Below are 26476 nucleotides of genomic sequence, written 5' to 3' on the forward strand. Positions count from 1 at the left end.
CATACTCAGCCAGTGATGTTTCTACTGGTGTTTTAAAAAAGTCACCTCTGTCAAGCAGCAAGTTTTTACAGGGGCCCAGCCTCAGGTAGCACATGTAAGACTGTCAGTGGGGAACAGCCCTCCAAGAAACTACCCTGAATTACAAGTTTGTAAGGCTCAGTTCACAACCAAGTCTGGGCAGTCTCTTCTCACCCTGGCTTCAGCCACCCATTCAAGGAGCAGAAACACCCTGTGATGAGTCACACACCCACATGATGGATGGCCAAGGCCAGGGCATGCAGTTCATGAATGTAGCAGACCGAACAATAGTTGTGTCAAGACCCAAATGGCCCCTACCCAGCCAAGGCCACCTTCTTAAGCACTGTGCCAGACTCATTTCTCACACAGCTCGGCTCCAGTGTTAAAAACATCACACTCTTGAACGGTACTCCCAGCCAAAAACTGCTAACAAACTTTACCCATGGCCTTGTCTCTGCCCAAGGCAGGTGTGTTGGCATGACTTGACTTATACCAAGCTAGCTGATGTTAGCACTACCCCTTAGAGCTGGACACCAGACAGCATGCAGCTTTGGCTCAGCTCTGCTTCTCGCAGTGTCCGTGAAGTTTGCCATGAAATCAAAATAGCAATGAAGCTGAACAGCTTGTAGAGATCCTGCTGAAAACTGGAGTCATATTGGGCCACAAACATCAAATCACCTCCCTCACATACTTCAGCTCTTTTCCTCTGTCAGCTCTGGGCTTATTCCAGAGCTGCCTGGATCCTCAGATGGATTGCTTTATACAGACTCTCTCTCTCTCCACATAAGATCACATGTGCAAACATTTTTATCTCTGAGGGAGAAATCCCACTACCCAACATTTTGCATCAGGAAACAACATGTTATCTCCAGCTGGATCCATGGAGGAATTTACTGCAGAATGTAGCAGCAGGACCACATCCCTTTAAAAAGTAGCATGAGGTTTGTAGTGCCTACAAACAATCCCTGAGATGAAAGGTCCCAAGTGGGAACAAGAGCTGGATTACTCTGAGGGAGAGATAAGGGGCAGGATCGTGTTTATCTGAAGTGATTTCAGGATCTCATTTCAGGAGACATGAGCCTCTTAGGTGAACAGGACTAGCTTGTGCCCTTTGCTGAGGAGGGCATTAATTGATATCCCAGGGGAAGGCTAAAGCAGGGTGAGCAAGGTGAGCCCAGAGCTGGGCACTTACCGCGTGGAGTGGACGTAGTGGGGGCTGCGTACCCGTAGGTCCGGTGTAGAGGGCATGCTGGACTGGGAGTTCCAGTGTGGAAGGCTCCGGATGGGGCTGTTCTGCAGCGAGCTGCTCCCTCCCGCCTCAGCGCAGCTCCCGGTGCTGGGGAACCGTTTGTGACTGCTGCAGAGCAAACACCCTGCTTCAGTTCTGGGGAAGGAATTCGGGGAAGGGGCTCCTACAGCTCCTTCCAGATCTCAGGTGTTTGCCTGTGATTTTGCCACGGTGAGTAGGAGTTGGTTCAGCTGCTGCTCTGAGCTGCATCCCAGAGCTTACGCTTCTGCAGTAGCCAGAGGTCAAGGCCAAGCCCTGTGAAAGCCCTCAGATGATTTACCATCCTTCTTTATTCTTTTTTTAAGTAACACTGAGACACCAGTCAGCAGCTGTGTAGCTGCAGCCTATTTTTATGATGTGCCTACTGGCCAAAACAGCTACAAGTCTCCTTTTGGTAAGGGATGACTTCGTAAATTTTGAATAGGCTTGCACCCATCCCTCCTGAAAGCAGAGGATCTCTCTGTGATGGAGCTCCAAGATAGCTGGCTTACCTGGAGTGACTGTGTGAAGAGCGTTTCTTGACTTTCTCATACGGTTCATCCAAGGATGACTCGCTCCACATCTTGGGTTTGATGGGGGACTTGTCATAGTCATTGCGGTGGTAATGCATTTGGCGGAGGCCTTCAAGTGACTGGGGAGGAGGAGGCCTGTTGTGCAAGGGTGGCCGGGGAGGGAGTCCTTTGTGTGGAGACTGGAGAGGGGATATTGTGCTGGTGACCTGAGAATCTTCTGTGAAGAGAAGAAGGGAGAGAGGCAGAACAGCCCCAGGGAACATCATCAAGCCTCCAGAGTCTGCTTCTTTACCCCACTTCCCCTGGTTGCATTCAGGAGTATCGTGAAGACACAACTTTCAGAAGTACTCTGGCTGACATTCCTATTTAGTGAAAGAAGGGCCAGCAAGAGTGTGTGCTGCATTAAAACAACTGAAACCTTAGGAAAAAAATAAGAGGGCATTCTGGGACTGTCTTTTAAAAGAATTCAAGCAGCAACCACAGCAATACTCACTGCTCCAAGCCTCTTGTCTAACTACAAAGTGGAGACGGGAAACCAAGTGTTTTTGCTGCTGAGATGTTTGAATGGATTACTACACAGAACAGTTCCTCCATTTTGAATGTCAATCAGGAGTTCACACACCCCTCCCTGTTTCCTTCCTGCTCTCTAAAACATACAGCAGCCAACATACCATCCTCGAGAACAAGGGCATCTGAGAGGGAGCTGTCTTCACTGGCGATGTTTCCTTCTAGAAAGGAGAAAACACAAAGGTGGTCAGATGGTCCTGAGAATCTCAGTGGTGGAGCGCTGAACTGCACTGTGATCTTTGTCCTCTGAGTCTTGGCCTTAAGCAGTCACCCACGTCTTCCTCCTTGCATTGCTGAGAGGCAAAATTCCTATAAACAACTGACTCGGCCCACTCTCAGTCTTGGAGGGCAGAGCTGCAGGCCAGCGCTCTCACTAGTAGGCTGCCTCTCAAGGAGCTGCTAACTCTTCAATTAATGAGGATTAGGACTGAGTGACAACAGAGAGATGAGATTCCCAGAGGATGCAAAATGGCAGGGTGCCATTAGCAAGATTTGTATTTTGGGTCTAAGGACTCTGGGTTTGATCTCTGTCTTCTTAAAATGACCATCCTGCTGCTAACTAAAGGCCCACAGGTTTGTGTAATTGAGGAAATGCTTTCTGAGCATCCTCTGTAGCAGCAGGAGAAGCTCTCATGTCCTTGGTGTGCACACATTTGAGCTACCTCCCCCATCCTGTGTCCTCATAGCTGTCTGTCATCCCTGACTGTGGTGCAACTTGGTACCCAGGTCACAAATACAGCATCTCTAATCTCAGTTCCTGCTACAAAGACATAGAGAAAAGCTCTGCAATTCAAAGGGAAAGGGCAAAATCAGCAAGGGAGAAAGAACCACAGCAGAAAGTCATGAAAAACCAATCAACAACCCAGTAAACCATAAAGTGCCCTGACAATCACACTGTGAAAAAAAGAAAACAAAAGCAAGCACTTGAACGTGGCAACGATGTGCTACCACTTTGATTTTACAGCTGCTTTCAGCTAGAGAGCTCACCCCAATCTGCTAACATTAATTACATTTGTAGAGCAGCACTCGGGAGGAGACGTTAACAGAGGAGTTCTATAGGTGAACAAAGAACTCACAGCCTGCTCTCCTGACACGCTCAGCATCTACAGTGTGATAGGACTCCTAATGCTGTGAACCAGCACATCCCCAGCGCTATACATGGCCCATACACCCATCTGACAGCACCCATGGAGTCCTCCCAACAGGAGAGGGCAGATGAGGGAGGGAAAATGTGTGCCTCAAAGCAAGAATTTTGCTTGCTGCCTTCCACAGACCATTCCATGATGCGATGGGCATCAAGTGCCACTTACCATCTATGATCAGGGAGGCTCTCTGGGTTGGCTTCTTTCCAGATTTGATGCGGTACTCGTTGATGGCGTTTTCGATCTCCTGCAGTTTCTTCAGAGCGTTCAGGTAGGACGTCTTCCTCTGCTTCTTCAGCTTTTTGCTGACGTTTGGGTCGCTCGCCAGGCGCCGAGCAGCCTCTGTGATCTGGGACTGAATGGCAAACTCCCTCTCCAGGCGCTCCAGCTCTGCCTCCTGGGGAAAGGCAAACAGGCTAGAGGCTTGCAGGCAAGGCTCTCCATCAGCAAAGCATCCGCAATCATGCTGCTCCCTTCCATCTCAAGGTCCTTGCTAATCTGCAATGGATCTGGCTACCTTCCCCAGCTCAATGCATTTCTTGGAGTTATTCTGCTAGAAAGAGTGACACAGTACCTTACACATAGGGAAAAAATTGCAAGTTTTTTGACTTTCAGAGAATGGTGGGAGTTCAGGTCACAAGCACTGGCAGCCATATATTCAGGGAGATCCCCATTATGAAAACTCAAATCCTTTCTCTTTGTTTAGCAGCAGTGAATGCTGCTAGAACTAATGCTGTGGGAATTAATCAGACTGAAGTCATTCTCTGAAGTTTCTGTTCTGGGTTTCTGACTTAAAAAGTAGAATCCCTTCATTGTCAGTGGTGAGTCAGCATTGCCTTAAAACTGTAATTATAATTTCCCTCACTTTACTGAATATTGAGTCCACTCCCCATGTTTTTAACAGATTCCTTTTGCTTTGAAGAGTTTATAAGCTCTATCAGTGCCAAACTTATTAAAAGTGAATTTAATACCATGGAGCTTTGAGGCCTGGAACTTGATTTGCTGCCTTCTGGTAAAAATCCTTTCCAGAGTCAGGAATTCCAGATCAGGTAGAGGTGATTACCAAGAAATACAATAGGACCCTTTCCTGCAAGTCTTGCTCTGACAAAGCTCTTACTAAATGTATGGTGAATTTTCAGACCTTCACATGTTCAGTTCTAAATCATTCACTGTATCTTAGAAAAAACATGTAATTTTCCTTCTGGCCATACTTGTCTATTTTCTTCCAGTGAGGCCCCTATAAATAAAGGCTCAGAAATGAGGGCTATCACCTGCCTTCAGATGGAAGTGTGTTGCTTCAGATGCTTGTCACAGTTGGTAATATCAGTTCTGAGTTTATGTGACTGAGGGAGTATTTCACCTTTTGTTTTCAATTGAGTTTCTGGCATTTTCACTTGCTGAAAAGCACATGAAAATCAGTGCTGGCCTCTAAATGCTCTCAAACTGGCAGCCAAATAAACACAACTCAACACCATTCTTTGAGAACACACATTTATGATTTTCCACAGAGTCTTAAAGTTTGACAGATGAAAAAGGAGGTAGAGAAAGGCTGAGTCAGTGTGTTTGGATTGCTGATGCCAAAAGGCAGAGCGCCTGCAATGAGGAGGAGCTGCTTTACCTTAGTGCTCTCCTCACCTAACCTCGCCACTGTTGTAAGAAGATTCCTCACCCGACAGCCCCAAAAGCTGTCTTGTAGCAGTACGGTCTGAGGAGGCTAGAGATCAGGTTATAACTGAGCAGCCAACAGACTGCAGGGGTTTTAGGAGTAACTCAGCTAAGCCATGCTTTTCCTTTGAAAAGCTTAATTAAATGTGCTAGTTCATGAATATTTGACTTCAGTGGAATTCCTCTCCCAGGCTCCATTGAGAACAAAAAACTAAAGAGCTCCAGCTGTTTATTTTTTCAGCAAAAGGAAAATGCCAACAAAATGACAAACAGTTAATTCCCTGGCCAAACCAAGCCTTAAACCACACGGTCACACCAGCTTCAGTCTCTCCTCTTACAAAAATAAAAAGGAAACTCGAGACTGGAATACACACAAGTGTCTTGAGACAAATGTGTCTCTGCAGACAATAGCTGTTCTGTGAATCCGGTCCCGCCTTACAGCTGCTGCAGGCCTGTTTTCACAGCCACGGTTCAGGGCACTGACCCAGCTCATTGTGGGAGCAAGGGAAGAGAACAAACATTCCCTGGCAAACTTAGAAAAACATAATTCCAGCTCCCCATAGGTAGGGATGAAGGCTCTTTTGTTTGAGGACTGAGGAGCAAAACGCTTTCATCTTGCTCTTGCAGCGCTCAGAGGGATATTTGTGATGCTTTTCTCCCTGGTTAGTGCAGATCTGGATTCATATTGCTGCTGAAACTGAAAACAAGAGGCTATTTGCAATAATAGCACCGGGCCAGGGCAGCAGCAGGCTTCGTGTGGCTCAAGGGGCTTCTGATTTGCTCCCTACTCACACAAGTCACAGAGCACTTGGACTGCCATGGTCGAGTTGGTCATTCAGCTATTTCTGTTACCTGTAGCAAAGTCAGGGCTGAACTGTCAGGGTTTAACTTTTGCGAGTCTGAGCTAAGGGAACCAACTCTCTCACTGCTTCCCTGTTATAATCAATATTAAAAGAAGGCACCATCACCAACTACAGCCATTTGAAGCAAAAATGACTGTAGGACTGATGGTTCTTGTAAGATGCACCATGGACATCTTAAAGACTTTAGATGGGAACAAGGGGCTAGAAGAGAAGGGCACAGCCTCACCTCTCCCTTAGGCAGGATTTTCTGCTCATCCAGTTTAAAGGCAGTTCCTATTCTTCTCCTTACGATAGGCGGCTCCTCCCCAGGATCTAGGGGGTATTCTCGTGGCAGCTTTCCTGTGAGCTCCTGTAAGCAGAAAATACTGTTAGTGATCTGGGAAATCCTGCAGCAGAGCGCAGCAGAGCACAGCACAACACTGCTTTTGAACTGTGACCGTGACATGACAGGCCTTCATTAACAGCAACACATCCAGTTCAGCCAGCTGACAAACACACAGGAGGGAGCCTAGCCCTGACAACATGTCCCAGGACCTGACACTGAGGGTGGGGAGCTTTTCTTTAGCCTATACATGAATTTTCCAGCCTGCCCAGGGTAGGTCTGTAGTTGGTGGCCATCCCTAGGGCATTGGGGCCTGAGGATGAAAAGACTGCAGCACACATCCCTTCATCTCTGCTGCAGGGTGAGCAGCAAAGAGCTGCTGTCTGCTGAGCTACTTTTGAGAGCGGGGTGAGCAGATCTGAGAGCCTTCATGCAGGATGCAGGTCTGCTGAGTCAGAAAGCCTCACTGGCAACAGCCTTGCAGGTTATGACCTGCACAGAAAAACATTTCCACCTGATTCATGATGTGTCAAGAAGAATGCAGTGAAAATGTTCACTAAAAGCAGTTCCTGGTACCTCATTACCTGTCTGATAACACTTCATGTATCAGAGCCCCTTCCCAGTAAATGTCATGGGAGCTTTGGAGCAATATTAAATGATGCTTTGTCAGACTGATGGGGTTATTTGCAAAGATTTGTTCAAAATCTGAAGCAAACCTCACAGAACTGAGGAGTAACTGGAACACAGGAAGCAGCAAGCACCACTGCTGATGTTAATGCTGTGGGGTTTTTTTCCCTGGACTACACAATACAGCCACACATATCTGAATTGAAGGCATTCAAATGACTACAGAAGAAGGCAGGAGCCTCACTACCAGCACAGACTGACTCCTTGTACTCAAAAGTCTCCTGGTGAAAGACAAAAGGCTTTTGTGTTCCTTAGCATCAGCCTCGAGAGAATCCAGCTGGCAGAGCAACCTAAATCATCTGAATCCCAAAGAACAGCAGCTGACCTTAATGCAAGTGTGCAGCTCAGGCCCCTGCCTGCCCTGGCCTCTCCCCTGCTCCCTAATGGGGTTTTTCTTTCTACTCTTTTCAGGTCACTAGGAAACAAGGGTCTGGCCTTTTCAAAAATTTCCTTTAAGCAATTCCCAGCAAAATGGGTTTGCAGCACAGCTCTGAGCTGATGTACACAACTCCTTTCTGCAAGAGGCACTGTTGCAATGTCTCCCATCCGGGCTCGGGTTATTTCAGCTCCTCTTCCAAAAAGCCTTCCTTGTAATGAGATGTGGCTTTAAGCACTGCATTAACACAGAAACTCCTGTATCCTTTCCTCAGAGAAAAAAAGGATATTTTCTTTATAACCCATAATTTAATATGAAGCATGGCTGTGAGGAAATAGTTAATATCTTTTGTAAAATGCCCAAGATTGAAGCAGAACAAAACTAATGTGGGCTACTGCCTCCATAAACTGCTGAAAAGTATTCACAGGCATGGTCCTGAAATGTAATCTAAATTAATAAGTAACTGGAGTAGTGATGGCCTTAAGTAACCTGATGCCACTGTTAGGAATGGCTCTGGCCATGCTTATTTGATTATGCCCCCACTTTTAACCCTTTTTTGTCTCCTGGTTTCATGCCTTTTCCCTCTGTTTTGGCCACTCCCATGCCAAAGCAGAAAGGATGAAGGGCAGCCTGACAGGAAATAGTTCCAGCTGCAGGCTGTTGATGGATGAGCTGTAGGGTTGCAAGAGAGGGTCAGATTCCAAGTGTCTATCAACTGCCTCTCTTGGATTACCTACAGAAAGCACGAACACTATCCACCAGCTCTCAAGGTGCTGACAGATGGGCTCTGGCCAGCCTTGCTGTAGCACATTAAGGAGATATTACTCCTTACCACCAGCTCCATGGCCCTATGGGAACTTTTGACTGCATCCCAGTTGCTCGCAAAGTGCCTGAGGCTGCACTGCAGACTGAGCTGTGGTTAAGGGGAAGGTGCTGGGCTGTGAGCTCCTGCAACTGTCACAGGGACATCTTCCCTTGCATATGGTGCTGCCTGCAAGGCATTAGTCATCAGCAGTCAGGCAGTGTTAGTTAGCTTCAGGTGGTGAATTTCTTCAAGACATGTAGAGTCCTCCAGAGTTTGTCTATCAGTCTCCAAAGACTGTGTGACTGCTTCCTGCAGATGATCTTAGCTTTGGACTCAAGGGACTTATCTGATCTGATCCCTGGAACCTTTATCAGCACAAGTTGTTTGCTGAAGGCAGCCAGGATGGAAAGGATTGCTCAGGTGGAGTAAAGGATGGGAACTGGGGCAGCAGAGATTTCTGCTGATGCTCTTTGCTGAGAGTGATTTTCCAGAACTCATGCTTGCTGGTGCTAAAATTATAGACTAACTTCAACAAATTTCAATGAGAGCTGCATCAGTGACCTGTTTTCCCTGTTTCTGTCAAAGGCAAGATACCCATCAAATATGAAGCAACAACTGGAAGATCTTGGTGCCACTGCCTACAGCCAACTTCCTGCTGTGTCACACATCACGATTTGTTATTAAATTCAGATTTTTGGGCCTAGTAAAGAAAGGAGGATTGCTGAATGACCTAAGTGTATGCTGCTGCTAATCTCCATACATCTGCAGCAGGGCTGTGATTTCCCCAGACATTAAACTGTTCTCTAAACTGGCCTCCTTGTGTACTCCAAGAATGAACTGGCAAGGGAGTGTGAAGGTTAGGTGAGTTCCTGAGATGTCCTACATGTTCTGAAAAGACCACAGTGGTTCCTCTTTGCAAGGTCTGCCAGCACACTGCCATTCCTGTCCGGCAGTATCAGAGCTTATTGGATGAAGGAAGTCTACATGGAGCAGATGAGGCCTTGTCTGCTGTATATAAGAACATGCTGGCAGAAGAAAAGTATTTAAGGTCAGGCCTGCCCCAAGATCAAAGTATAAAAGCCTGCGTTTTTTTTTGCTAGTGAAGCAAAAGCTGTGTATTCCCTCTGACACCTGGCTGAGTGCACCTTACACACAATTTCAAACAGCCGACATGGATGCTGAGCACCATCCTAGCCCCAAGCCAACTCGGTACCATCCTTTGTGGGGGAAATGCCCTCTGAGATTGCAGTCTGGAGTTGCAACAATCGGACCTTCCCGAGCCTATAGCCATGCAAGCAGCAAAGTGACACAGGTTATAGAACGTCCATTGCCTACCGCTTCTCGAAGACACAGCTTCTTCAGCTCTTCCAAGCGCTGGCGCAGCGTCTCTTCCAAAGCTTCTTGCCTGGATTTCAGTGCAGCCAGCATATCTTTCTTGGCAGACTGAGAACTATCCGACTCTTGGGAACCTATCAATAAACAATTATTTCACTAGGCCAGCTGACAGCAGAGTACACATCTGGAGTGCCTGTAATTTTACCAAAGCCTGGCTGCAGTCCTTCCAAAGAGAAATCGGACTGTGACATAAAGCAGGTGTTACCCAGTCATGTTTGTTTACAGCAAATTCTTAATGTTTCAGCTAACAGAGACTGGACAGTGGGGCACAAAAAGACATTTGTGATCATTATCCAGTAAAATAAAAGCAACAAAATTATTCATGTAAAGAGCCTAGAAAGGAAAAAAAAAAAAAAAAAAGAGACATACAGTTCCCATGGAAGTTCTCAATAGCAAAACCATTGCAGTTTATGAAGCCCTGGAGATGCATTTTTGGGAAATTAAGACTAGGAGAAACCATTTAAGAATACAGCCTACTTCTTAAGAACTGCAAGCATCGTAGTAGCAAACGTTTAATTCAGCCCACTTACAGTGCCTGTAATGTCACAAAATTATCTAGCAAGATTCTTGTAAAAGACACTAAACTGATATCAATCCACAGGTCCTTCTGGGATACAGCTGTTTCTCACAAAGATGCAGATCAGGATATTTAAACTGGATGTCCAAATGCCTTGACTTTTCCAGTGGCAATTACACAGCAGCTTCCACTTAAAATTAAGCTCATACACAAAGTCAAGACTCTGTTGCTCGGATGTCATGAAAGCATTTGTAACTTCAGCTCTTTAAGAGCACTTATCGATGGGGCTCCTGATTTTATTTTGTTTTGGGATGGTGCATCAATTGCTATCCAAGAAGTAGCATCTCCAAGAAGGGGCTGTTTGTTGCATCCATTTTAGGGTCCTCGAGTAGCTGGTTTTTCAGGATGTACTTCGCATTCACCCTCTTTAAAACACCCCTGGGTGGGATGAGTTTGTAGTGAAGTCACTTTGCTTGTTTGCACAAGCTGAGTGCCTTCTTTCATCACAGAGTAAGGACATGAGGGTTATGACCACACTGTGAGATGAAAAGTAAGCTCAGGAAGGTGTGAATGCCACCTCTATGTGTTTTTCACTCATATTGCTTACTGTTGTTCAGCTACAGTTGTAGTTTAAAGCATCCACCTTAAGCTTACGGAAAGCTAAGTTCTGGTACCTGTGGTGGATTCAGTGGCAGCTGAGTCCTATTTTGGAGTGTATTACTAGATTTTTATGGGCTGGATTCTCTGCTTGTTCTTACAGGTGAATAGCAAATGGAAACTTGATCAGTCAAGACAATCACACCCATGCAAGATGCTTGTGAAGGAGCAGAGAACAGTGCTTTGTATTGCTGGGGTGCCTACCCCTTCCATTATAGGCTCTTTACTTCACATTTGTATTAATCCAGCCTTGAGCAATTGACCCAAAACTGTCAGAGCAAATCAAAAGACCATAAAAACAACCAAAGAAATAATCAAAGACCAGCACAAACCAAACCAATCAAGCAGATACTACCTTAAATTTGTCTTACTAAATGTGATGCTCACTGAGCCACTGCTGCCAAGTACCAACAAAAGAGGATCATCAACACTGATGAAAGATCAGTCCTAACATGAGACACTCCTGCTGCAACAGAAATGGTTGACTGGGAGGCTTTGTCAGGTATTTTCTCTCCCACAATTAGAGCTAATTCCTAATGCAGCAAACAGGAGGATTGCTGCAGAAATATGTAATTTCCTTGTATGAATTTTGAACCTTTCTGTGAAAATTGTTATTATTATTATTCAGCCTTCTTTCCATTTGCTGTGCAGAGATTTACTGAACTCTTCATTTTAATACATATTTCTGCAGAACCATTTGATGTCCCTAAAAGAAAAAGGGCTGTGAAAGCACACTTGGTGGCAAGCAAAAGGAGCTTGCTGAATTGGGGCCTGTTTTTATAGCTGATGCTGCTGGTTTAATTTCAAGACCAAGGCAATCGTACACGTCCTTTCCTCAGCATACACGATGAGATGCAGGTCTTGGTGACCTGAACACCCACTTAATACCCTATTACTGTGTGGATACTCTGCTTGTGATTCACACTTGGCCTCTCCATCCACTGATACACAGGAGAACACGACCTGTGAAATGGGAGGAGAACATGGTCCTCCCTGCCCCTCCCTGCCCTACAGCAGAATTCATGGCTGAGCTTCTTCATCAGTGTTAACAGGCTGGTTTCTGATCTCTCCAGTACTGGTAAGGTCAAGACCCTCTTAGTGATGTTGATGCTGACACGAAGCCTGGAGGTGTTTAAGGCCAGGCTGGATGGGGCTCTGAGTAACCTGATCTAGTGCGAGGTGCCCCTGCCCATGGCAGGGAGGTTGGAACTAGATGATGCTTGAGGTCCCTTCCAACCCTGACAATTCTATGATTGTAACAAACGAGTCACACCCCCAAAGAATCTGACCAAGGTGATGTGCTCTGCCTGTGCATACCTGCAGGGGCTCCTGGCTACCAGGTGTCAGCTCCAAGACAAGCTTTGTTCTAAAGCTTGTCAAAGGGATGACAACAGCAATGCAAGCCGCTGCTTTCAAGTGGAAAGCCCTACCAGGGACTCACAGTTTGTCTCCATTTCCTCCGCTATTGTAGCAGAGTGAAATCAGCTTGGAAAAGAAATAAAGGAGAAAGATGAAACCAAGCAGGGAGGATAGATGTGATGCTAAGGAACAGACAGAACCATGGAGAAAGGAGATGCAACGAGGCAGCTGAGCAGCAGTGTGGCAAGAGCATCCAGGCAACTCTTTCTCATTTTGTGAGCTTCCTGCTCCAAAAAACACATCTAAATATGGCAAACTGCACACTACATCTGGCTGCTGGCTCCAACTTGCTGGCATTTGGTTGAGGTCCCCATGGAAGGCTGTCCTCTGAGCAGGGAGGGGAGGTCCCCCCACACTTGCTTCATGCCAGAGCCTGGGCTGACTCACTGCACCAGGATGTCAGCACACAACAGCCAGCAAGCCCAGCCAGCTGCTATCTTGTCTCTGCCAGACAAGTAGGAAATCCTCCATGGTGCACGGGAGCCCAGCTGGAGCTGCACTGTACAGGATGTGCTCAGAGATCCTGTGGGTGACTTGTCTTCACCAGCTCCAAGCTCAGGGGCCATGCTGGAAGCTGTCAAGATGCTGTTTATTTGCTCCAGCACCTGTCAGGGTGGTCCAGCTGGAATATGGAGTGCTGGGGTCCAGGGGACTGTCTGGCTGGGCTCTCTTGTGGCATTTTCAAATGTGAACAGGCCCCTGAACAGGAAACCTCCATTGCTGATGAAGGAATGGGGCTCAGGGAAGCAGAAGCTCCTCAGACATATCTGCAGAGCTAAAGCAGAGGTGCTCCTCTGTGGCCTCTCCTCTGCCCACTGAGATGAAGAAGTTGGACTGGGGTTCAGTCCAACAATAACCCAGTAGTAATGGGACTCCTTGATAGCTACAAGACCTCCAGAGCTCTTAGGGCACAGACGGCTCTGAAGAACACATCCACCTTACATGTGACTTGATTTTGCTCCAATAATTACCTCTGCTGGCTTTGATTACAGTTCACCCCAGTGTGAAAGCAGAGCTTTTACACCTGTGCAAATCTTCCCCAGTGTCCAGGGATGGCCTATAGATCCTGAGCAGAATATCCCTGAGCTAAATCCCAGCAGCCCTGTTTTGGGGGCCCCTTTCAGAGCACAAATGAGGTCAAAAGTTAAAGAGTGAGCTCGTCATAAATGCACTCGGAACCATCAGATATCAAACTTACAACTCTGCAGTGGGCATAGATTGAGATCAAGGGCCTGGGAAGCCTGGAGGAGCTTAGGTTTTGGCCCTGAATTCTGTGGCCACAGAGAAATCACTGTCCCTGTATAAGACTCCATTTCCCTGATGTTGTGTCTTGAGGCCCTAAATGACGTGGGGCACTGACTGCTTTGCACTGCATAGCAGGATCTTGGCCAGACAGTGTGACAGCTGGAAGCAACAACTAATATTTCCTTGTAGCCTTGCTGAAAACCCAGGGGACACATGCCAGCTTTGGCATGCTCCTCATGGTGCTGACAGCCCCTTCAGTGGAGGGAAATGGAGAGGAAATGGCTACAAGTAATTTCCAAGAAAAAACAGACAGAACAGTAGGGAAGTCGGGACAAACAAATTCAGCTCTGCCTTTGTGATTTTGAGTCATCTGGGGTATTTATAGCCAGGAAATCTACTGTGGCCACTTCATCATTTGCTCTTATTCTCTCCAGTGTGCAAGCTGTACTGTGATAACCCATCATTGTTGTAACCGCGTGCTGATAATCTTTGGCACAATGGGAGGAAATGCAAAGGCCAGGACAGATCCAACGACTGTGCCCAGCAGGACAGGCAGTGAATGCTCCCTCCCATCCAGTGGGACAAGGCTGGGTCACCTCAGCCAGTCAGGCTTGAGGGAAGGGGGTCTGGGAGCAGAGGAGTCTGGGTAACGGTGTGGAAGCAATTCAGGGTTTCCCGTTCCCTGGTATCTGTCCTCCTCTGACATCCACTCTCGACCCTTCCCTCCCTCCAGATGTGTGCTCGCAGCTGCTGGAAGGCACATGGTGGCAGTAAACCCAACAGCTCACCTTAGCATTTTGTGGAGACCCCTGTCCTCATAGCTGGTAGGACCTAAAGAAAGCTCTGAACACAGGAACATGAAGGGAACTATGCTTGTCTGGCTCACCAGCAGCACCTCGACCAAAACTGAGGTTCACACAGTCCTAAATAACCTAACCCACCTACCCAGGCCTGAAGAAATGACTCAGTTGGTCCATGGCCTTTGCATGGCTCTAGTCACTAGTGTAGTTCTGCTGAGCCTGCAAATCCCATGATCACCCAGAGGGATTTGAGCAGGGAACAAAAAAAAAAAAAAAAAAAAAAAAAAAAAAAAAAAAAAAAAAGCATGGGAAGCTCCTGGTTTGGGGTTTCTACCTGCATAATCTTGAGAAGTGCTGTCCTTACAAAAGCTTTTATGGGCCTGATTTTCTGCTGGCTTTCACCTGACTCTTGCTCTCACAGTGTAAGAGCAGAGGCAGACCCCCATGGTGTTATGTGGGTTTTTTTTTTTTGGTTTTTTTTTTTTTTTGCCTTTTTTTTCCAGGAAGGCTGAAAGTCAGTGTATTAACATGAAAACAGGATTACTACCAAGTAGCTCTTGCAAACTTGGGAAATGTGCCCAGGAAGTTGAAATCTTGGAATGATCTTAACAACTTCCTTGGGGTACTAAATGTTATTTACTTTCCAGCAGGAGAGCTGGAAAAATGCTAAACAAACAAAGAACTCCAGCAACCCAACACCAGTCCTGAAGCTGCTCAGCAACTGCAATTCCCTGAGCAATGGGAGGCACAGACAGTGGATTGTATGCTCCTTCAGGAGGACCTAAGGAGCAGAAAGGCATCTCTTTTTGCAGGCAAGCCAAGGAAATGCACAGCAGGCTGCTCTGGAGCTCTGTGAGCATTGCACATTTTAACCCCTTGCTGGACATTTTCCATGTAGGAAACTGTGGCTATTAAGAGACATAAAGGATGCAGTGATGCAATGCTGAATACTACACCAGTGTGGGTTCAGTTTCAAAGCATTTATTCCCTTGTGCAGCATAGGAAAATTATTCTCTGTTGTACACATCTCAACACAACTGGTTTTGATAACTTGATACAACATTTAACAGAGGACAATTAATTGACTGGAACTGTTAATTATCTTGATACCAGCAACTTTGCCCTCCTGAAGAGCTTCTCATCTGAGCAGCTTCAAACTCTTTGCGAACTATCAATCCAGAATCACATTCAGCACTGTTTGACACACAGCTTGGCTTGTTCAGACTGACAGAAGAGTTTCAAAGCAATACACAAATGTTCCTAAATCCTCTTCCCTGGTCCTTCTCTTCTGATGATCTAGCTCTCCTCTGTATCAACTTCTCTTGGGTCTCTCACAGATTATGTCTTCCTCATAGCAGGAAGGTGCTCTAAGCCACAAAAGAAACCTCTTGGTCCCCACACTAGTATGATGGGGAGTGCTAGCAAATAGATCTTTTGAGCCTGGGACACCAGGCAAATTCTAGCAACATAGACGCAAGGCAGATGTACGCTCTGTGAAGAAGCCTCTCTGCCTGAACACTGCTGAGGAATATCACCAATTCCCAGCCTCAGTTTCCCTAGAGAGCTGCATTGGCTGAATGCTTCCTCAAGGCTGGGTGGGAGCTCCTTCACAAATGCATTTGCCTTAGGACCAACTGATAACAAGTTTTTGTGATTATGACAGAAACCGTGAAGAGAGACCAGATCTCAGCTGGGAAGTGAGAGGTTGGAGATGACATCCTGGGGCCAAAGAGGAAATGAGCAGGAGTAATGAGAGTGCGGGAAATCGCTGCCTGTGTTGTTTGTCGGGCAACATGCTGAAAGACAGACTAACACCTGGACAGACAGAAAACCTAAAGGGAAGTGACTTTCATTTTCGCTTTGCACCTTCTGGCTGCTCCCCGTTATGCCAAGATCACAGCACTGCCCACCATATTCCCTCCAGTTATAGAATAAAGGACCTACCTGATGAGAGAAGACTCCCACTGCTGCCACTGATAATTTTGCCTTTACTCCCCATGTTGGCCAGCTTTGAGGTCTTGAGTGTTCCAGTTTCAGTCAGGTCAATTGCAATCTCACTCAGGCTTCTTGCAGCATGAATCTTGGACTGCACATGGACACAGGAGTTAGTAATGATGTGATGCTTCTTTAAAGATTACAGAAAGAAAAAAGCCCTTTTTCTGTGGCAGGAAACAGACCTCCACAGCAAATGTGGAATATTTTACAAGAACAGAAGCAACCTGGCACAGTATTCACTGCTGCACTTTACACATTCTCAAGTAGGTGCAATCCTGGCATCACTTCCTGTTGTTTGTTACTTTCTCTGCTTTGCCATGGACGTTTTCCCCCTCTTAAACTATGTTTGGAGTTATTGAGTTACCACATACAATAAGAAACCTTCAAAAATGCCAACATTATAAACTGCAAAGCCCAAAGGCATCCAAGAGGGCCTTTTCAAACCTGCAATGAGCTTTGGGCCGAGACAGAGTGAGGACATGGTTTAAACAGGCGGTCATGAGGAGCTGCAAGAAAATCCTGCAGGAAAACATCTTCAGGTTATGGTCCAGACTAACAAGCAACATGCCATGTCCCTACTGTGAGGGACACCTTCAAAGCATTAACATTACTCCAGTAAGAACGGTCAGCCCCAGGTCAGTAACTGGTCACACTAACACAAGTAGTCACTTGTACACCACCAAATGTCAGTAGTCTAGGCATCTCCAGGGGAAACTAAACATGCATACTGCACAAACTTGTCTTAGGAGAGGATGAGCTGACTTCCAAGGATGTCTTTTCTCCATTGGTTATGGAAGGATTTGAGACAAGAAGATGCCCAGAAAGTTCAGATGGCATAACCCAACTTCCTCTTTATTGAGCAGTGAGCCCAGATGTGGTTTGCCCACAGATCTAACAGGGGAGAAACCATGTAGGATGAGGGGATTAACAGCTCTGAGTAATGAAAGGAGCACAGTTGCTGTTTGCAGGATTGGGCTCACTCATTCCTAGTGGCTGCCTTGCCTCTGCAAGACAAATCCTACCATTAGCAGCTCACCATCTATCTGTCTCCAGTCCATCCTTTGACAGCATCTAATAGGCATTTAACATGAACAAGAGAATCAAGAATATTGATCAAAGTTGCTGGAGATGGCCCATCAGTTAGAGCCCTAGCACCACCAGGAAGATGAACCCTACATATGAGGGTGTCTTTCAGTCCTTTTTCTGACCAATACAGCCTTTGACATACCTTAAAATAGCAACTACCACATCACAACAACCCTCTCTAGTCCTCTTATTTGTGACTGGAGTCATCTCTAAGCACTTCACAAAAAAATATAAAGAAACTTTTCATTAAGGCATTGTGGAATAATCTGTCCACATGGATAATTTCCTCCTGCCTCTTCTGAGCTAATGGTTATGTTCTGAGCTCTATTTGATGTATTGGTTGTTGAATTCACTTCAGGTAACAAGCCATGCTAATAAGAAGGGAACTGACAAGCATGAAGAAGCTCATTGTCTAACATGGCACACAGAGATGGCTGCTATTTTATCTCTGACCTGAAAATTGGCTTCTTGATGCTGACCCTCGTGTGAGCTCCTCAGTCACAGATGGAGGAGCTTGGACCTCAGCCCATCATCCAAATCTTACAAGTCCTGTGCTGCTGAGCTCTAATTACCCTAGTCTTGTAGGGACACTGACCTGCAATTTCTATTTTCCAGAACCCAGAAAGTTGTTGGGACACTACCAAGGCTCTCCAGCTGCACAAAGATTTCGGTCAAACTGGACGATGAAGTCCCAGTTCACCTGAGCTTTCACCTCTGCACCTCAAGGCCAGAAGAGAATCTTAGCCCTAGTCATACAGTTCAGGTGATGGGCACAGAATTACAGTGCTAACAAATCAGAAGCTGATTGATGTCCATGTACCAGGGTGTTTTCTGTTCCCACTGGAATCACCACAAGATGGGAATACAAAGAATGCTTGCCATGATGGGATTTTCAGTGTTCTTTCACATCCTTGGGAAGCAGAAATGATTTTAACAAGAGCTTAGGCTCACCACATTGAGTTTCACTTTCAGCTCTGCTACCGATTTGCTGCGGGGCTTTGGGCAAGACATTTAACTTTAAGTTCTTCGAGATCCTCTGCCTCTGCACATCAATGAAATAATAAGGGCAGTAAAACATCTCCCTGCTGCACACTCTGTTTTTAAGATTAGTTTAAGACTCCAAATAATAATCTCATGGGGTGAGAGCCTCATACTAAAACTACCCTCAGAAGTATTATAATAATTTAATATTCTTGGGTATTTAGTCTCCACCATTGCCATTCAGAGGTACCCAAATGCCTCACAAGCTTGTTTGCACAAACACCCCAAGAACAGAGGATGAACTACCTGCCAAGATATCAGAGCATATCAGGCACCCACCACTGACAATGCTACAACCAGTTACTTCTCCTTTCCAGCAGCTCCTACCCAAAATCATCCCGAGAAGGACAGCACTCTTTGAGATTCTTTTATCTGATGTTTCTGGTCAGAACTAAGGTCTGTGAAACATGTTCTCCAGATAGCTTTAGAAGGTTAGCTCTAGGTGAAAGGAAAGTAACTTTTTACCTAACAAGATTTCCTGCTGCTGAAATCTTGATAAGGAGCCTGAGCATAATCTGCTGTCTTGCTGCAATACCAGATCTTTGGAGGTTACAAGTCTTCAGGCTGCTGCTGTCTGGCTGATTTATCCCCTGCAGGTGTACATCTGTTGTATGACCCTACATGTATGTAGGGTTACGTATACCTTGTATGCCCCAGGAACTGCTGTACTGATCAGCCACAGTATCTGCCTAACCCAATACACTGAGTCCTTGCAGCAAATGCCTAGGAAGAGGGCAAATCCCAAGTCTGGACCACATATCCTGCCCTCCAGCTCTGTGAGGTAGTGGTTTTCCTGCGTTTGTAGGACAGTTACCGTGAGAAGCTCTGCAGTTTATTTCCATTCATACTCAAGAGTGTAAATCAGGGCACACTCTGGCTCTACCTGTCTAACGAGGCACCAACTGAAATACTGAGTGCTGCAGTGAGATGCTGTTGAGGCCCTGGCCAGCACACCAAGCCAGCAGTGTATGGAAGTGTGCCCTACATATGGCGAATGAAGAAATGATAAAAGACCAAAGTCTGTCATCTCTGGAGCTGGGAGAGAGGAAAAACTAACCAGAAAGGGAGCAGACAGAATCAGCAAGGCAGAGCAAGCTTCCTCCACAGAGGGTACAATCCAAACTTTCCAAAGCTGTAGGAGAAGGTTTTAGATCCCATTGTAGTTGTGCTAATGGTGCCCTGCACTAAACGGTGGGAATGGAACATCTCCTGAAAAGAACAGGGTTAACTTTCCATGTGCTTTGGACAGCCACTTGTCAATGGCAGGAATCAGACCAACAGCTTATTTCACACAGGCCACTGAGCAGCAGCCGGGGCTAGGCTCTGCACTGACAGCACAATGGTGGAAGGCTGGATTACACCCCATTAGCACTCCCTCGGGCCCTGCCTCCCCCCAGGCTCACAAATTCTAAAGCACTTAGCACAGACCTGCCAAGTCTCATTTACATGGAGGAAGACTGGCTCATTCATGAGTCATTTCAAAGCATGGGGCCAAACTGATCCCCAGTGTTGTTCTGACAGGGTCAGAGGGTAAAGAAAAATCCATCAGTGAAAAGCAAGAATAGACAGACACTAGGGATGAATTTACTCCTCTTGCTTGCAGTGATGGAGCTTTGCTGCAGGTGATTTTTTTTTTGAAACCCTTGGCCTATTTTCCACTGGCTCATTCAGCAAAAAAGCCTTGCACTGGGAGGAACATGCTGCTGGAAATTCCCACAAAATGGGACCTCTCAAGGCTTTTAGGCCAAACATTTGATTGACTCAGTGCAGTCAACAGAGCAAAGACATGCCTTGAAGTCCTGCTACATGTGTCTCCTGAAAAAAAGGGAAGCTGACAAGAGTTCTGCCTGCTGACATGTTTACTTGGAAAGCTGGAGATCTTTTCAGTCTCCATGTTATGCTTCGATTGCAGGGAGAGAGACATACATCAGCAGGGAGCAAGATGCTAGGAACTCCGTGAGCTGGCAGGAGTTCAACACAGAGTAAGGCTGGAAAGAAGGCTGGGACCTCACTGCCTTGAAAAACAGTCAAAACCAAGGCAAAGTTGATTTTATTTCCTTTTAAAATCAGGTGAAGGAGGTTTTCCAGTGGAGCTGTGCATAAAGTCCAGATCCAAGAGGTGTCCAGTATACGAGGAGCACAGAGTCCAAGCTTGCTTAGTCATTAGGTCCTATCTCTTGCCATCTAACCTACATCACTGGAGTAAAGGCTTAGCTGCAGTGAGCTCCAGCAGGCTTTTTCTTCTAAGTTTGTTTTTATTCTTCTTTCTTTTGTCAAAACTATATGAAATGCCAAGTTTGGACATGAAAGGAAGGAATATCTAAATTTTCCTTTGAAGATGGGGATTCAACTGAAGTGGGGGCTGAGATTTAAGGGCATGTAAACCCATGAGACCTGAAACTCTAATAAATGTTTGTCTAAGCCCTTGAGAGCTAAAACAAAGACATTTCTCTGGAATATGTTTTAGTGGTTTCCACAAGCAAAGCACATATGATTACAGCATCCTGAAGTGACCAGCAGGATGAATTGAACAGATAATTAAAATAGATGCATCTATCAGTCTTGACAGTATCATGTCAAAGACGAGGACAACACTAAAATACCAGCTCCCTTAAGAGAAAGGGATAAAAATGTTTGTATGCCTTAACTTCAAAGCCTCAGTCTGACTACTGGGATTATTGTGACAAAGCACAATGACATGGTCACAGACGTGACAGGTTGACAAAGGAGGGCTGGAGAGGTGGTGCTGTCTGTAGGAGTGCGAGGGAGGAGATCAGATTGAAACACAGTCTGACAACAACAAAAGAAGTCACTAAAGGGAAGTTCTGGATATTTAAGAGACCCAGTTTCTTATCAAAGAAATGGAAGGAGGAGGGAATCTCCTTTTGTTTGTTTGTTGCTTGTGACCTAAATACCTTGCATCTAGATCAGCAAATCCATCTGGCTAAAAGTAAGAAACTCCCAAAACTTCTGCTTGTTTTGATGAGTTGTTTTTGTTGAGAGCAAAACAGAGAGGGCTGTGCATTGTCCTAGTGGTGCTGAGCAGAGAAGGGGGACAGGAAAGCATTATTTGGTATCAAGTGTGTGTGCAATTTTGTCCATCTAGCACTTAGGCAGGGTGGGATGTTAGTTTGCACCTACCATAGAAAAACAGGAAAAAGAAATATTTTTTGCCAGTTTAGTGGGCTGAATTGGCTCATGAAGGGACCTGACAGGGCTAGAGCCTATGCAAGGGAGAGAACAGTCCCTGACTAAAAATGCAGGCAGTGCTTTCAGCAATAGCCAGATGTTTAGACTGTTTCACCCATTTGTACATTCCTGCCACCTTACCAGAGATGGGGGGCAATGCAGACAGCTCTGTAAGAAGGTATCCACTCAATACAGACTATCTTTTCTGTAAAGTTTTACATCAGCATGCTCATATGGAAAGGGGTGTCTGCATGAGAAGTGACTCCTCTGTCTCAAAGTGATCTCAGAGTGATCAAAGTGATCTCCTGTTGCTCTGAATATGCCTAAAATTACTGTTGATGAAAGGAATTAGAGGGAGAACACACACTCCTCTGTTTTCAAGGTGGTTTCTTTTGTGTATTGAGTGGCCCTTAGTGCAGCTCTGGATCAAGACAGTTCCTTTTAAGGCCAGACTGTGAGTATCCTGCCCCCCTCCTTCTGCTGTGAGATTCTGTGTGCAGAGAGAAATAAGATCCTTACTCCTCATTTCTATGAAAACACTATAATAAAAAGTAAGAGACAGCAAGGATTCAGAAACAGGTATAGAGTGTGAAGCTACTTTGAACTCAGTTATAGGAAGCTGCTTTAACTTTACAACAGAGTTCAAGACCTAGAGGACATGTGGAAACCATCCAAACAGACACAACCCTATCTGCTTGCAAACCTTGGTTACTCCAATTTGGCCACAGTTCAGTGCAACCTTTCCCTCGATCCTCATGCCCATTGACAAGAATTTTATATAAATACCCTAATTCTGGCCAAAGCCAGCAGATATTTTGAGTCAGTTTGCCATTTTTTTTTTTGATCTCAGGTGGAGAGGGCAGGAAAGGAGCCACCATCTCAACCTGAGCTTGCTGGGACTGTGGGGAGTGAGGAGGACTCACTCATTGCAACACTCACTTCAATCTCCAACATGCTTACCTTGCTTTGCTTTCTGTCCAGGTAGAACTGATGTTGACTAATGGCCATAGCCCAGATAGACTTTATTAGTGCTGGACAGGCGTACCACGTATGCACAGCAATGCCACTATGCCCAAAAGTCCTCCTGGTCACAGATGCCCTGGAGAGGAGAAAAGAATTGATAGAATGAACTGTGGTTATATCAAGGTTTCTTCATACTGTTTTCTGTGGCAGAACCTATCACAGACTCCACAGTAAAAGCTGTTGTCTCTACTGCACAAACCCTTGTGCTAACAGGAAAAAAATGCTTAGAGAACACCAATAAATAGCTAATCAAGCCAGGAGAGCATTTACTTTAAAGAGCTCCTCAAGTTGGCAAGCTCCAGACGACTAATAGTAAAGGTCAAACAGTTTGTCCAGTTCACAGTGTATTCCTGCGTCTGACTGAGCTGATGCTGACCTGCCACATATTCCTGGGGAGTCACCAATCCCACAGCATGTGTGAATCCTCTGCCTCATCACACACCAAAACACCTAAGGCCAAGCCCTCACACTCTTCACTACCTCTGGCTTTGGATGGAGTCTCACAAATGTTAGGACCCAGATGACAACTAAAGATCTACAGGATCAATAGCTGCTTTAGAGAATATGAAAGAACCTCTTCAAGTACCTTGATTTTCCCACTTGTAAACAGATACAGCAGGACTTGCCACATGGTATGAGAAAGGGGAGTTGTGAGGCTCAGAGAGGGCTGTGTAAGTGCCCTGGAGAGAAGAATGTTACTCAACGATTAGCTGAATGAAAATAAACCCAGGAAAAATAAGAGCTAAATGTTTCCTCCCTGGGACTCCCCATTGTCCTCAAGTATTAGCAAAAAACACAGGGTAGGTTTCACCATGCTTTCACAGCTGTACAAAATTGCTTGGTTATTCCTCCTCAGCCCTCACCTCTAACTGCACTAGCACACACAGGCTCCCAGCGTCCTGCTCTGCAGAACCCGTGTCACTGCAGGGATGTAGCACTGGCTGGAGTAAACCAAACCACTGATCTACAGAGCCCCAAATAAATGAGGTCCTCTTCTACAGACTGTTAAGAATAGTCTTGTAGTGAAATATTATGAAAGGACTCTGATCTTAAAGGTTTTTTTCCAATTTAAACAATTTATGATTCTATGAAAGCTGCAGGCCCTGTTAGAAAGTCTGCAGACGCAGCTGGTCAGAGCTGGGGACTTGCTCCTCAGAGCTGTCTCTTTGGGACCTGTGAGCAATGGCCCATTGGTGCTTTTTCCATGAATTCCCTCCACGCATTCCACATGCACTGTGGAATGAACCCTGTCAATACCCCCTAAAACAAATAATTTATCTCCTTTATGAAGTAACCACAATGAAGAGAGGTTAAATGACTTGTTAAGGACAGGAAGCCATAGGCAGAAGCAGGACTTAAAAACATACATTATGCTGCCTAGCCCTGGCCACAACCATGGAGCCATGCTTGCACTCCTGCCAAGCGTGGCTTCGCTGACTCAGGCTCTGGTTTGGCTACACAGAGAGGAATGCACTGTATTGGCTACTCCTCCTCTTCCACACACTGAACAACTCCTCACAGGAGTCCATCCCACTTGGCTGGGAGACTACAACCCTAGCTGTGTTCCCACCACACCACTGCAATATGCCTTGCTGCTTTACAGCCAGAGTGTCAGCTCAGCCTGGATGGTGGTACTCTCTGGATACAAAAATCAATCAAATTCATTCCCTTTTAGTGAGAGAGCACCAGGCTGACAACCTGGAACCTGTTTTTGTTCTCCTGGTGTTGATTCAGAGAAACTACACAATGGAATTGACATTTCCATGGATGCTATTTATTCCATGCATGCCATGGAATAAAAAAAAAAAAAAAAAAATCAAAGCTCTTCTGTGTCAGTAATTCCTACCTTCCAAATACAACGAGACAGAAGAGGTTCCTCTGTATGGTCACATTTCATGCATGACATTAAGTTAGAGTCATAGAATCAACCAGGTTGGAAGAGACCTCCAAGATCAACCAGTCCAACTGATCACCCAGCCCTAAGCAATCAACTAGACCATGGCACTAAGTGCTTCATCCAGTCTCCTCTTGATCGTCTCCAGAGATGACGACTCCACCACCTCCCTGGGCAGCCCATTCCAATGGGCAATCACCCTCTCTGTGAGGAACTTCCTCCTAATATCCAGCCTATACCTCCCCCGGCATAACTTGAGACTGCGTCCTCTTGTTCTGCTGCTGGTTGCCTGGGAGAAGAGACCAACCCCCACCTGGCTACAAGCTCCCTTCAGGTAGTTGTAGACAGCAATGAGGTCACCTCTGAGCCTCCTCTTCACCAGGCTAAACAACCCCAGCTCCTTCAAAGTTGCAAATATCATCACAATTTTAATGTCCCAGAGGTATTTGCTTGCTTTTCCTTGCAATTGCTGCTTCCAGGACATGGCCAGCCTTGGTGTTTAGGGACTTCTCATTGATGGTTGCTTGTAGCACACGTTTCTGACACCTCGTCCACTGCTGGAGGCTCAGGGGGGGAAGGAGTGCACCACCCTCAGCTCCTGGTGCTGGAAGATCTCCCAGCATATTCTCAGTTTTGGGAATTTCCTCCACTAGATTTCATGTGAATATTTACATACTTAATATTAAGCAGCTGCCTCAAGGCCCTGCTGACCTGGAGCTACACAATGATAGGAACTGCTCTACTCAGTTTTTGCCTTAACAAAATGCACCTATGGAGCCAGGCACCATTTGCACTGGTGTGACTGTTCAGATCAGGGTAAAAAAACCACAGAAACAGCACGTAAAATTCCCTTAAGAAAAGTACATGTATTAGTACACAGATCGGCATAGGAAACAGGTGAAACGGGATCACAGCTGAGCAATCAGCAAAACACACAGCTACCAGCAGCACACCAAAGCAGCCTGGGAAGAGAGATGGTTTCCATCAGTCATAGGCATACTTATTTTGAAAGTGGGATGTTGTTTTTAGTGAGCACAACTTAAAGAGCAATATACACACTGATCACTGCAGTAACCATCCACTGAGGCAAACAAGCAAGGGGTGAAGAATGCACTGATTAGATGCAGCACAGTCACTTTAACTCACTCTCTCCCACGTTAGGTTTCTTAAGCAAGGAAAAAAAAAAAAAAAAAAAAAAAAAGAGTCCCGTGCCAAAAAGACTGATGGGCTTTCATCCAGCCTGCCGGTAAACCTCTGGTACCATGCCATTCCTTTCAGCTGCACTACTGAATATTTATTTACAAGGAAGCGTGTGAGTACAAAATCTGGCACCCAACTCCAGGCTCCAAAGTGCAACACGGGGACAAGGCAATTCTTTCATGCACGGGGGTTGACGGCACCGCAGCTACGCTGCCCCGGGGATCAGAAGGTGCCAAAACAGAAGAGGGGAGAAAAAAATACCAGTAGGAGCCAAAGGCAAACAAATCCTCAAAACCAGCCACCCGAACCCAAAATATCGCGCTGAAAGGAAGCAGCAGCCCCCGCCTTTGGTATCCGTTGCCCCTTGATTTTGGGTTCCCCGCCTACAAAGCGCAGCAAGTCTCACACAGAGACACGGGCAGCGTTACTCCCCACGACTCGACTTGGCTCAGCCCGGCTCGCCACGACCCGACTCGGCTCGGCGTGGCGCAGCCCGGCTCGCCACAACCCGACCCGGCTCGGCGTGGCGCAGCCCGCCAAAGCCTGGGTCGGCATGGCTCAGCCCGGCTCGTCTCGTCGCTCACCTGCGCGGGTCGTGCACCTCCACCGAGAACTTCTTCTCGCGGAAATAGAGGTTTTCCAGCTGCCTCCATTGGAAGATCTGCGGGCAGAAGAAATGGGTGAGGCTCTTCGACGCACACCCTCACCCAGCCCTGCCCACCGCGCCGCTTCCTCCCGGCGCTGCGACGGGGCTACCCCGCTCCGCTCCG

At 46.3% G+C, this 26476-nt stretch overlaps 1 protein-coding gene across 1 annotated transcript in view; it reads right to left on the minus strand.

The window, feature by feature from the left end:
- Positions 1–26476, minus strand: part of FRMD4A (FERM domain containing 4A) — a 197240-nt gene that overhangs the window by 5627 nt on the left and 165137 nt on the right. Inside the window, exons 12-20 of the mRNA XM_054399433.1 lie at positions 26291–26367; positions 22550–22688; positions 16223–16364; positions 9581–9714; positions 6282–6404; positions 3696–3924; positions 2490–2546; positions 1798–2035; positions 1211–1375 (exon numbers count right to left, since the gene is read on the minus strand). Coding sequence (XP_054255408.1) covers positions 1211–1375; positions 1798–2035; positions 2490–2546; positions 3696–3924; positions 6282–6404; positions 9581–9714; positions 16223–16364; positions 22550–22688; positions 26291–26367 — 1304 coding nt within the window. The remainder of the gene's footprint in view (positions 1–1210; positions 1376–1797; positions 2036–2489; positions 2547–3695; positions 3925–6281; positions 6405–9580; positions 9715–16222; positions 16365–22549; positions 22689–26290; positions 26368–26476) is intronic.

Source organism: Indicator indicator, chromosome 3 (assembly GCF_027791375.1).
Source record: "Indicator indicator isolate 239-I01 chromosome 3, UM_Iind_1.1, whole genome shotgun sequence".
Taxonomy (NCBI): domain Eukaryota; kingdom Metazoa; phylum Chordata; class Aves; order Piciformes; family Indicatoridae; genus Indicator; species Indicator indicator.